Consider the following 13646-nt stretch of genomic DNA (forward strand, 5'->3'; position numbering starts at 1 on the left):
AGTGATAATACTCAGGTAAAATGTTAAATATCTTTAAATAATCCCCACTAGAATGTAAACTTCATAAAGGTAGGGTCTTTGTTTACTGCTGCATTCCCAGTACTTATAACAGTGAGTTATTAGATAATAGGTAATTTATAAATATTTATTGAGTTAATCTTCCAGCCATCCCTGAATTCAGCATTGTATTCACGACTCTTTGGAATCAACAAGGTTTCCTAGTTTAGCGGAGAAACAATAATAGAATAATCTTGGCTATTTTAAAGATTTGGAATATTAAATTGGAAGGAGGGCAATGATTATGTAAATGTATGTATTAAGGGACTAAAATCTCATACAAATGAGAGGTGATATATATATCTCAACAGTAGAAAGTAAAAATGGTGACTAAAAAAATAATTACTAAATTTCCTTTCCCTGTCATTTCATTAAATTTGTAGAATACAAAGGAAAAAAATACACTGAAATATCAATCCTGTGGGAAAAAATTCCATGCCTTTGAAAATATCAAAATAAATCTATTTAAAAAGGCAGTAACCTACACAAAGGTCTTATCACAAAGAAAAGCTACTTCCCTGGTACGTTAGCATAATTTTGAATTATTTCAGCTAAGTAGATGTTAAAGACTTGACTCAAGAGTGGCTGAAAAAGAAAGCATTCTCTATTCCCCTGATTCTCTATCACTATATTGACTATATAGTTTCTTTTTGTAAGATGCATTCATTCTGACTATTCTTACCAGCATTTATTCTTACTAGCATTTATGACCCAGAATTTTCAGAGCAAACAAGCAAGCAAAAAGCAAAATTAATTTAAATTTCATTTATAATTACTTAATTTTCATTCATTGAAAAGTCATCATTCTAAAATGAGATTTCTATTTTAATTATAATTACAGATGCTCCTTGACTTATGATGGGGTTACATTTCTTGTTTTTTTTTTTTGTTTTTTTTTTTTGAGACAGGGTCTTGCTCTGTTGTCCAGGCTGGAGTGTAGTGGCACAATCATGGCTCACTGCAGCCTTGACCTCTCAGGCTCAAGTGATCTATGCCCCTCAGCCTCCTGAGTAGATGGGACCACAGGTGCATGTCACCATGCCTGGCTACTTTTTGATTTTTTTGTATATATGGGGTTTTGCCATGTTACCAAGGCTTGTCTCGAACTCCAGGGCTCAAGTCATCCTCCCGGCTCAGCCTCCCAAAGTGCTGGGTTTATAGGTGTGAGCCACTGCGCCAGGCTGGAGTTACATTTTGATAAACCCATTACACGTTGAAAATATTATAAAGAGAAAATGCATTGAACACACTCAACTTACTGAACACCAGAGGCCTAGCCTACCTTAAACATGGTGAAAACACATTAGCTTAGAGTTGGGCAAAATCATTTAACACAAAGCCTGTTTTATAATAAAGTATTGAATATTTCATGTAATTTACTGAATACCATACTGAAAGTAAAAAACAGAATGGCTATGGGTACTTGAAGTATGGTTCGTACTGACTGCAGACTGCTTTCAAACTACTGTAAAATAAAAAAATCCTAAGTCGAACAATTATAAGCCAGGACAGTCTATAGTATGAAAAATTCATTTAAACACAATTTGAATCACTGAAAAGATATCTTTGAAAAAAATGTACACTATATCTTATTTAGAACTTCTCAAGTCATTTGCATTTAACTTGAAATTAATTTTTAAAATACTGGCTAAAAGTTGGATTTTCAAACATGAACCAATTTTTATTCTCCAAATTGTTTATTTAGTTTTTCTTCTCCTGTAGCTGATATCAAAATAATTGATACTGTAATTTTCATTTGTTTTATAGAACATTTCACAAATTAGTGTGTCATCCTTGCACAGGGGCGATGCTCATCTTCTCTGTACTGTTCCAATTTTAGTATATGTGCTGCTAAAGTGAGCACAATTTTCTATGCACTCGATTGTCACAAATAACTCTCCTATTCCTCGCTATTTAATAGACACATTTAATAGAAGATATGTGATCTTAACACTTATAAAACTACAAAAGTACCTTTTAACCTGCATTATGTTAGTTAAAAATGTTTTTAACAAGATAATTTAAGAATTTCTCAAGGAGGAAAAAATTTAGGTTTCAGGTTAATGCAATGATAACATTAAGATACTATTGTACTTAAGTTATATTCTTATTATTTCATTTATCTTAATGAGAATCTTAGACTCGATAAACTAGTATGATACTGGGATTAATGACCTACTCAGGAGATAATTTTAGAAATATTTCTCTCTTACCTCCAGTTTTCATATACTGAAGGAGTTCTCTCAAAATAAAATGGTTCACTAACAAGTGGTGACAAATATACTTAATGAAAACATTAAACATGTAACTGCATTAATAATATGCTGTTTACTCAAAAAAAAAAGCATAACATATCCACAGTGAAACATTAACAGGGATATAAACACATTGCTGTTTAAGAACAATTAACCTTTAGGATGAGTTAGCATTTCTGTTTCCGAAAGCCTACTGTCCCAAGATTCTTATCAGTATCTGTAAAGTGTAGCATATTTACAGACAAATTCAAACCATTTCAAACGTCTGGACTAGTATAATCAATATATTAGTGTTGCATTTTTTTAAAAACAGTGAGTTACAGAATAATTACCCATTAATGACAGTCTTCTCTGTCCTACAGAAAAGAATGGAAACATGTACTATCAGTTTTGAATCCTGTTTCTTGATTACTGAAGTTGCTTAGGGCATAGGCTCCTTTCAACAGGCAAATGCTAAACTCATTATTCTAAAGGGGAGCTATGCAGACACACTGAGGAGTACACAATGTGGCCATTTAAGGCCAGGTTTTGACTTGAATAGGCACAAAACTCCATCCAAAAGGAACTCCAGAGATGGATACATGCAAGAGCAGAATGTGGCCTCGGCAAATCACCTTCCTCATAACTTGATACTGTCACTGGCTATTCTTTCAAATAATGTTTTTGTCCATTTAAAATACTTATAAACAACAAAAATTAACATGCATCAAAGCATCTCTTTAGAAAAATAAGGTAAAATAACATGAGAATGTTTGGTGACGGTTTTATAGCCCTTTGGCAGGGGAGAAAATATTTAAACTTTCTTTTTGATTCAAAATAGCCAGTGAGAAGTAAGAAGCCAGGAACCAGTTTCATTTCTATGTGGAGAGCAATGACTTAAGAGATTAGTGACTTGCCCCCAACTGTTATAAAAAGTCTTTTAGGGAATCAGTTAAACTGAACTCCCAACATCTGTCTCTCAGTCTAGTACTTTCTCTACTTGACTGCACTTCATTTTCTCACCAACTGCTATTCTTATGAATATATATATTTGATTACAGCATGAATACACAATCGCTGTCACAGTCACATACTGCAGAATTTTAATTAAAGAAAATTTACAGATATACATATTTGTTCTATGAAACAGCTATAAATCAAGCCAATGTTTTAGACCTCTTTTTTCATAAATTCTGCTGGATCTACCTCCACCTTGCTTAAGAAGTCTTAGAATTATTTGTTATAAATAAAACCATTTTTAATAGGAAGATAATGAACTGACATGCCTAAGCTTACCAAACTTCTTGCTTTCTTTAGTTGTGCCAGTCATCTTGATCTTTGCAACTTCAAAGAAATCTTTGATTTCTCTTTCATATAGTCGGGATAAATAATCCATGTAATTCTTAAAATAAAAGTAACATGTACTTCTTATTAATAAAATACATATAACAATTTCAATTTTTCAATTCCTCAAGTCCTTCATGCTTGTTTTAAATTTCATAGTCCAAAACTTTGATGTATTTCACAGGATATAAAAATAGGTTATTTTCTGTCTTAAAAAACAATTGAATAGGTATCATAACATTAACAATTTACAAAAATATGAAGTCAAACATAACCATATTTATATTTTCATTTTTCTATATTACCTTTTGCATATTTTAAATATCACTGTAATCATACTATACAGAATGTCTAAATCAGAACAAACACATTTCTCCAGTCTCACATTTTAATGACAGCACAGTATTCAGTTTTGTTGGTGTAGCACCATTAAGTAAACCAATCCCCTAACACAGGACAATGAAGTGGTTTCCATGTTTTGCTATGATAGACAATGTTACAATAAGCTTTTCATCTCTAATGAACTATTTCTTTGAAATAATTTCTTAAGGATGGAATTACAGGGTCAAAGTATATGGGAATCTTAATTGCTCTTCCTCTATATTGTCATGTTGCTTTAAAAACAGACCAATAATAAATAGTGTCAATGGCACTTAAGAATATTTAGTTTCACTGAGCCTCTGCCAGCTTGGGGTATTACTCCAAAATAGGTTATTTTCCATAAGAACTTCGTTAGTATATCTTACAGTTTTCAAAATCAAGTAATTAATTTTCTTAAAACAGATTTGATTAATTCTCGCTTAAATAAAAACATCTATCCTTTGGCATACAAAAATCATTTCTTCATCATCTCTACTTATTATCACATAAAAATATACTCTCCAGAAGAGTTCCTCAACAGTGGGAGACTGTATATTTTTCCAAGTATGAAGTTAAATGCCACAAACAGAATTTGACTAAATTTAAATAAACCAGAAAATAAAATTTAAATAAAGCAGAAAAGTTGTACCTAGCTATTCTTTTAAGTTTATCATAAAATCTAAGCTTCAACTTCCTATATTATTTCAAATTAATATGTCCATTTTTAGAACATGTTTACCTGCTTTAAAGATCAGGTATACCTTCCAAAAGGTACATGTTGTGTAAATATTTGTATATTGATTCACAGTTTACCATTGATTGTCTTAAAATATTTTATAGCTGTATTCTTATAAAATAGCATTTGGACCAAACATAATATATATAGATCCTGTCCTTTTTCAATTTGTATGCCATATACATTTTTCACATATCTCTGTAAGAACACTTAGTCAAATGGGCAATTATTTCCCATGATCTTTGTATAACTTTAAAAGCAAATATAAATTAAAATTCCTATTTCATTGGGATGTATTACTTTTTCAGTGGGACTCAAATGACTTAGATACCTTTTTTCCTGGCACTCAACAGAACTCACTGATAGGAAAGACCACAGGAAGGTTTTACTGTATCAGTGTCTCTCCAAAACTCTATGATGCCAGCCTGGGCAACATGGTGAAACCCTGTATCTACAGAAAATGCAAAATTAGCTGGGAGCGGTGGCACATGCCTGTAGACCCAGCTACTCAGGAGGCTGAGGCAGAAGGACTGCTTGAGCCCAGGAAGTTGAGGCTGCAGTGAGCTGTGATCACATCACTGCATTCCAGCCTGGGTGTCAGAGTGACACTAAAAAAACAAAAACAAAAACAAAAACAAAACAAAACACAATACAACAACAACAACAACAACAAAAACCCTATGGTAAGTTTTAAATTTTAAGATGGTACTTTAGAATGCTAGTTCACCATCTTCTCTACTGGCTCTCTGATTTTTTTTTCCTTCCACTCACCTCAGCTTCTCTGGCTGATTAAATCTGCCTTTCCTCACAGCAACCCTTGCCTCTAGTGTTTGGCTTTCGAGTAGCAAGCAGTGGAACCTGGGCCCGCTGTAGGGTCTCCATGGTTTACTTTTTCTTTATACAATGTGAAAGGAAAATAAATCTTGGGGCCCCAAAATCACTAAGTTATAGGGAAAAGTCAAGCTGGGAACTGCTTGGGCAAATCTGCCTCCCTTTCTATTCAAAGTCATTCTTCTGCTCACTGAGATAAATGCGTATCTGATTGGCTCCTTTGGAAAGGCTAATCAGAAACTCAAAGGAATGCAACCATTTGTTGCTTGTCTACCTATGATCTGGAAGCCCCCTCCCCACTTTGTTGTCCCACCTTTGCTTCGAGTTGTTTGGCCTTTCCAGACCAAACCAGTGTTCACCTTACATATACTGACTGACGTCCCATGTCTCCCTAAAATGTATAAAACCAAGCTGTGCTCGGACCACCTTGGGCACATGTCGTCAGGACCTCCTGAGGCTGTATCATGGGTGCGCATCCTTAACTTTGGCAAAATAAACTTCCTAAATTGACTGAGATCTTGTCTCAGACATTTGGGGTTCACAACAATAAGACAAATTCTACAAATGTAAAACTGAGGTGGAGAGAAGACATGTGAGTCATCTTCAAGTCAGACTGCCAATCTCAGGAGGCTATTAGGAGAGGAAAACTCCTTTCCTACCCAAGCATGGATGGACCATCTCTACTAACTGCCATACATGTATGACCCAGAGTTGCAGACGAGGGTAGCAGTCCCGGGAGGAGGGAATCTGGGCAGTCCAAGCTACAACTACTTTCTGTATACCAAAAAATGGGGCTTTGCTTAGATTCAGCCTCAGTACAGCTAGAGGCAGTGGCTAGTGATTCTTATTCCCAAAGAATTTTGAACAAGTTTTTCCTGTTCCTGCCAAAAAGTGTGAGCTGTGTAAACCTAACCAAGTGCAAATAGCTTTCTGAATTATGATTTCTTACTAAAGAAACACTGATTGGTCTGTTTCCTTCTTTTTTCTTTCATTCCTTTCTTCTTCCTTAAAATTCCTGTTTTTGACAACTCTTCAGCAACCAAATTAGATGATGAGGTAAAAATACATAATCTGTGAAAAGCTCAAATCACAGGATGACGCAACATTCCTGGGAAAAAGTCAATTTCATTTAAAAAGCTCATTAATATTGTCAATCAAAAATATACTCTGAGCAGAGAATGATTCCATAAATCATTACTAGGTTGGCTCTAATCTTGTTTCTTCACTTTAAATTACATTCATGAATACTGCATTATATATAAAGATAGGGCAATAATACTCACTGGGAACACAATTAGGCAAAAAGCTTATTGATTACTTATTTGAATATTCACTAGGGGACAAAGCACTTGTTGGCACAAAACTCTTAAGGAAATATAATTTATGTTTAATTATTCAGAATATTAATCCTCCTAAAACTTCAAAAGGCAAAGAATTCCAGTAATGTAAATTTTTTCCTTAAGATATCTCCAAATCAGAATTCTGTTGAATGAAAACAAAACAAAAGAAAATATAACACAACAGTGGAGGTGTATAATGCTTAATATACTAATTCAGAGGAACTAAAATAATCTCACCTAAAATAGCTAGCCAGACAAGAAGTATATAAGCACCTCAGGAGATTTTTTTTTTTGAAAAGCATTTTTAAAATTATAATTTAAAAATATTATTTATTTTACTAAGGTTTATATCCCTTTTCTTATTATCTCAGTTTAGAAGTGCAAGAGCCAGATTTTACTTTAAATGGGCAAAGGCACTTCAAAGAGAAAATACATGAAAACTGATACATAAAAATGTCCTACTGTCAAATATGTAAACACAAATGCATGGATAGGAATACATAATTTGCCTCCTTCTTACTATCACACTTTTCATAAATCTCTACCTAACCCTTCTGCTTTCTTCTGAAGCATGACTCTAAGATACCAGATAGAAGTTGCTTTTATATTAGCAATTCCAATATTCTCATTCCACAGAGACAAAACATATCATTATTTTCAATTCTAGAACATCTTTTAGGGCCATATTGTCCATATAATTATTATTAATTATTAACACAGCTTATGCATTAGATTTCTTATTTTTAAACTTCAAATTCACAAAAACTTACAGATAAAAGATTTTAGATGTTTCTCAGAGTATTTCAGAATTTTAATAAAATGGATCTTCAGCCAGGACTATCTAGAATACTATTAGCTATTTACGTATTTGACTAGATAGGTGGGAATTCGTTAGCTCTATTTTTTTAAAAAGGGATATGATGTCCAATTCCTAAACTAAAGATCAACAGCATAAATGCCAGAAAAGGACTGTCCCTATGGCTTCCTGCTACAATGGCTATTAAATCTAAGTCAGGCCATGTCATTCCATGGCTCAAAGTCTACCATCTCCCCTCCCTACCCTGCAATGTCATGCACAGTAAAAGACAAATCTTTGCATGGTCCACAATCCCTTCCAGATCCACCCTGCTCCCACCAGGGTCTGCCCCTAGCTCACAGTGCTCCTACCACACTGGCCTCCCTGCTCTGCAAGCACAATAGGAACGCTCTGCCTTAGGGCACTTGCACTGTGCCTGGAAAGCTCTCCTCTGGAAATCCTTATCCCACGCCCTTCTCCCAGTCCTGGCATTCCCTGCTTTATTTTCTCTAGAACACTCAGCAGCACCTTTTAACATACTATATAATTAACTTTTTTGTCTGTCTGTCTCCTCTAGAATACGTACTCTGAGAAGGCAAGTATTTGCCTGTTTCCTTCAATGCTGTATCTCTAAGTGCTTACAAGTGTTAGCACGTAATAGGTGCTCAATTCATTTACTGATTGAATATATGAATAAATGACTTTGCTCTTCCCCAAGTGCAGAATTTTAGTCAGCAGTATATACTACTGTTCTAAACTCCAAGCCCAGCAAGTTTGGCATCAACCTGTTCCTTCTGCTGTTGGAGTCTCTCTTTTGGTTTATATTCTCTATCTATTCCCAACACCATCTTCCTGGCTCAACACTTCATTTCGTCTGAATTATTACTTTAGGTTCTTAATTAAATTTCCCTCATTTAATCTTTTCCCATGCTTGAGGAATGCTGGTAGGTCCCATAGCTCATCTTTTTCAACATAATTTCTCACTGCCCTAGAATAGGAAATTTCTGCTTCGGTCACCCTTAACCTCATTGTTCTAGGACAAGCGTGTATTTTTCCCACCTTTGTCTGCACATCTCTCTCCCCATCCCTGGAATGCCCTTTCTCTTATTTCTGGTTTATTTAATTGCACTCATTATTTAAAATCAACTGAAGTCTGATATTGTCCATGAAGTTTCCCCCATGGTCTCGAGACAGAGATTTTTCCTTGTCTATACTGCCACACGCTTAAAATTCATTTCCAGTTTAGTGTTTAATTTTTTGCTGATTGTTTTATGTATGATTCTTCCCAGTCAGATCGAAAGCGCATTAGAGTAGATGCTTATTAGGTAGGCCCCAGGTGCCTGGAATAGTGGAATGCTTGCTTAATAAAGAGACACTTTGTATTTCCTTAACAGAACAGATTATAAATCCACAGAGGGCAAATACCTCACTTGCAATGCTCATACTTCCTTGTTTCTATACTGTACATAAAGAAACTCAGGAAATAAGCATAGCATTTAACTAAATTGATGCTTTAGGCTACAGTATGGCTTAATATTTTTCCATACTGAAGTTTAAAATTTAGCTCTCCTTTAGCCAAGTAAATAAAATGAATGTTATCACTGGTAAAGAGCACTGACTCATTTTCTGCTTTGCTAAGAATGTACTACAGTATTTTAAACTTGGGGAACTGAACACATGACCTCTTAATTCTAAAAGATAATGCTCTATTCTCAGTGAGTAAATGACGTCAAATCCATACCTTTGTTAGTCCTTCATATTTTCCATAATCTGTACTCTTTAGCCACTCCATCAGCTTGGCATATCGGAGCAAATCTCTATGAAATGGATGATGATTGGGTAAAGTCAGTTCAACAGAGTGTTGGGCAAGAGTCGAACTCTGATCATGACCCTAAAGTGAGTAAAATAAGTAAATAAATGTAATCAACAGTACAAAGAAATGTTACAATAAAAAGTCTAAACAATGACCAAAATGTGGCCAAGCCAAACCAATAAGACATAGAAAAATAATTAAGAATAGAACACAGAAAAATAAAAACCAAATACTTACACAACTTTTATATCCTGTGTATATCAAATGAACATTACCACCATAAGATAATCATAAATACGCAAGAATGGCACTCTGATAAATCAACTACCCATTCCGTCTTCTAAAGGAATGAAGATGGAACGTTTTAATGAAGCTTGTCTCTCTCATACCATATTTCACAATTTACCAAGCAAATGACCTTCTTGATATAGCTTGAATTAAGAAACACAAATAGAGAAATCATTCAAAACAGTCTACATTTATGGTATTCCCATTAGAGTTTGTAATATTTAAAACAACAGATAAAAAAAAGTAGAATATAAAGTCTTAGAGCTTGGAATTGGAACCTTGGTCATCTGAGTCTTACTTCTGTCTTGGAGCAGATTCAAATTGAAAATACAATTTCCCAACAACAAGAAAAAGGCAAACCAAGACAGATTTATTTGATGTAATTTTCACTCAATCTAATTTGCCTAGATAGCCAGAAGTTATTTGTCAGCATTTTGTGAAAACTGTATTAAAATTACACAGACTGCTAGAGTTTTGGAGCTAGTTAACTCATTTCCTGGTAAGGTTACCTAAAGCTAATTATGAATGTGTATCATACTAGTTGGTATAAATTAGCTAAATAAGCATCCTGAATTTTAAGAATTTAAATTCTTTTAAGTTAAAAGGGATTTCTTTCACCTAATTTATATACTGTACTATATACACAAAATAACCTAGTGGTTATGAATTTTAAAAAATTTTCTTTTAAATACAGACTATTCAGAAGAAAACATTTCTGGCCTAGAGGAAATGAGGAGTTCCTTGGTAACTGAGAAAGAAAGATGGGAGTATAAGACATGCCAAGTACAAAAACCCACATCATTATCCATGTCCCTTCTTCATAAATGTTTTCAAATCAGTCTGTTGGAAAATTTTCTTCATGTGAGAATATATCCCAATTTAAAATGGAAATTAAAAAGAAAAAGGGACCCATTATACAGAAATTACATATAAAATGGTACAAAACAACCAATATACTTCTCAGATTCATCTTACTGATATCTACTTAGGTTAACTTGGGAAACTGAACTAGAGATGGCAGAAAAATATCACAAAATGAAACTGACCAGTTCAAAATAACAAGAACTAGAACACAGGGGCAACAGAAGTTCACAGCTACCACAGATGTTATACACAAGGTATATTAATAGGTCCATAATCCCTTTCTGTAATTCTGACAGCCAAAAAGCTCTGAAAACTCAGACTAAGCTTGGCACCAAAACAATTTTGATGGTAAAATGTGACCTGAACTGACATGGGCCTATTTATAGTGCTTAGAGTGACTATTCATATTTTTTGTTGCAAAAACATGTGCTTGGAGTGATTATATAATATACAGTATATATACTGTATTGCTTTTCTAAAATCTGAAACATTCTAAAAACACTCCTGACCCCCAGAATTCTGGATAATGGAGCGTGGACCTATGTGGATGTTCTTTTCTGGGTGGCTACCTGAATATAAAACAATCACATCTTCCAAAAGAATCAATGAGGACTAAGAGCTAAAGTGTTGAAGAATGGAACAATTCTGTATTTTTAGAATGCCTGGGCTACCATATCTTTTCTGTAAGGGCTAACAATAAAGATGAACAAAATCAATAATATTAAGTAAAATACACAGGCATTACCATTGGACTATTATCTATTTCTATGTTGCCAAAGGTCAATATAAACATTCTATTACAGAAATGTTTTTTAACCAAGATGCCAGAAGGATAATCAGGATTCTACAGCATCACATGTATTAGATACTAGCCAGATATAGATATTATAGTTTTAGGTCTATAAATGTCTCCAAATTGTGTTTTATTTTTTAAAAATTTATTTTTATTAATAGAGATGGAGTCTTACTATGCTGCCCAGGTTGCCCCCAAACTCCTGGGCTCAAGTTATTGGCCCACCTCAGCCTCCCAAAGTGCTGGAATTACAGGTGTGAGCCATTGCGCCTGGCCTAAACTATGTGCCTTAATTGGTCACGCTGATTAAAGGGGAAGAATATTTGACAGACTTATATCATACAAATGTTTACCAAATAGTTTTTATTAGTAACAATGTATCGTTATCCAAAACAATCTTCCTCATTAATTTTTCTCAATGATTCAAGACTCAAAATTATTGTCTATGTTCTTCTACTACTGTTTACTCAGGCACAAATGTCAATTAACTTGTTCAAGGTAACCCAGCTAGGAGGTAGGAGAGTCAGAATTTTGAACCCAGGAAGTTTGGCTCTAGTGTCTGCACTCTTAAGCACTTTGCTATAGTGACTTTTTTAAAGAAATGATACATTGGGGTCAAAATTTGAATAAATTTTCAAGATTTGGAACTCTTTCTTTCTGTTATGGCATACTTACTTATTCTTTTCTTAAAAAAAAAAAATCTGAGCAAAGTTCCAACAAACCTCACAAAAATAGATCTTAATCACAAGTCTTTCTAAGCTTTTAACCAGAGATCATCAATCCGTGTTTACAAAAATGTGACATATGCTTAAGGAAACAATTTTTGTAAAAGAAATTGAATGTTGGTGGTCTGCAATACAGGTTTTATTTTATTATAGCTTGTTTCTGTATATGTATGTTGAGAGAAAAATTTCTAAACTTAAGCATATGGTAAAAAGTTCCACAACTTCAGTTTTTTCCTGGTTGTACTTTTAGTTCAGTGCATTTCAGTTTATTTTCATTTTCTCTAAGTTATGTACATAATCAGTCTCATCATGTTGCTAAAGGCAAAAGTAGATAGAATCATGAGGCCTCTGTAGAACCAAAGGGGGAAACAAAAGGCAGAGAGTAGTTATCAAAATAAATCTTTCAAAAAACAACCAAAACAATTTTTTAAAGGACATATTCTTTATGCAAATATTTCCTCAATTTCATTAGCCTTAATTTGACTGTTTTCAATATCATAATCCTAATTAGTGTAAACTGACCAGATTCTCATTCTTGATCTTTCTAGATACAGAAATCCCTAGTAAATGTAAAAATTATGGGCAAGAGCCTATAATTTCAGGGGAAGTTGAGTGTGTAAGATCTGAAAGATCTAAAAGAAGCTAACTACTCTTTATGTAACATTACTCTCATATTATATTACAGTGATTATTATATTAAAATACACTTCAAGTTTCACTTAAGTATAGATAACACAGAAGTATTAATAGGAAAGTTGCATTACAGATAGCATGCTCTGGATCAGTCATTCCCAAATGCAAGATGTTTTTCCTGGCCTATAGCAATAAGAAAAAGTACAATGAAAGAAGTGAGTCCTTCATAAGGGTAAATGTATTAATTTTTAAAATCGGAAAGGAAATTCTTATTCTTTTAGTGCCAAAATGTCATTTTTAAAATGAAAAGATAATGAAAGTGGATAATAGTATTTCTTTTTAAAGGTCTTTATTTGGTAAAATAAAAAAATTGGTGATTTGGTCAGTCTCCGAATTTTATTTCTTTTAATTTTACTAATTTGTGAATTTTAAAAAGACTGAGAATCAATGCTTTGAAATTACTGTTATATTGTGAATAGATTATTTTCACTGGATTCTTCAGTACAATATTTGTAAATGTTGTAACTATACATTTGCTATAAACTGTATTGCATGGACTCGTTCAAGTCCTACCTTATCTGCAATTCCTTCCATATCTCACTCCTTAAATTCTCAATAAACTCACTTTTGATTAAACCTTTTTAGCACTTACAGTCCACAGTTCTACAATTAGCAATTTATTACATACATTGCTAATGTACATTAGTCTTAACTCCTTACAAAGAGTAAGTACATTAGTTTTAATTCCTTCTTACAAGCATCTTGAGGGTAGGAACTATTGCTTATTCTTATATATGGTAGACAGTGAGTATATAATAAGCATACAATGAAA

The 13646-nt window shown here is 33.6% G+C and overlaps 1 protein-coding gene and 1 non-coding gene across 26 annotated transcripts in view; both read right to left on the minus strand.

Annotated features, from left to right (window-relative positions):
- EXOC1 (exocyst complex component 1) overlaps positions 1-13646 on the minus strand; it is a 51544-nt gene that overhangs the window by 17511 nt on the left and 20387 nt on the right. For 23 of the 25 annotated variants that reach the window (XM_054683122.2, XM_526621.9, XM_054683121.2 and 20 more), the window contains 2 exons: positions 9440-9589; positions 3588-3693 (listed from right to left, as the gene is read on the minus strand). In XM_054683122.2, the coding sequence (XP_054539097.1) occupies positions 3588-3693; positions 9440-9589 (256 nt within the window). Of the gene's footprint in view, positions 1-2644; positions 2669-3587; positions 3694-9439; positions 9590-13646 lie in introns of all 25 variants that reach the window. The other 2 variants (XM_054683120.2, XM_016951708.4) reach the window with 1 other exon arrangement.
- Positions 1815-1921, minus strand: LOC112209021 (U6 spliceosomal RNA). Its single transcript, XR_002943709.1, has one exon. It is a non-coding gene; the product is annotated as a U6 spliceosomal RNA (small nuclear RNA).

This window comes from Pan troglodytes, chromosome 3 (assembly GCF_028858775.2).
Source record: "Pan troglodytes isolate AG18354 chromosome 3, NHGRI_mPanTro3-v2.0_pri, whole genome shotgun sequence".
Classification (NCBI taxonomy): domain Eukaryota; kingdom Metazoa; phylum Chordata; class Mammalia; order Primates; family Hominidae; genus Pan; species Pan troglodytes.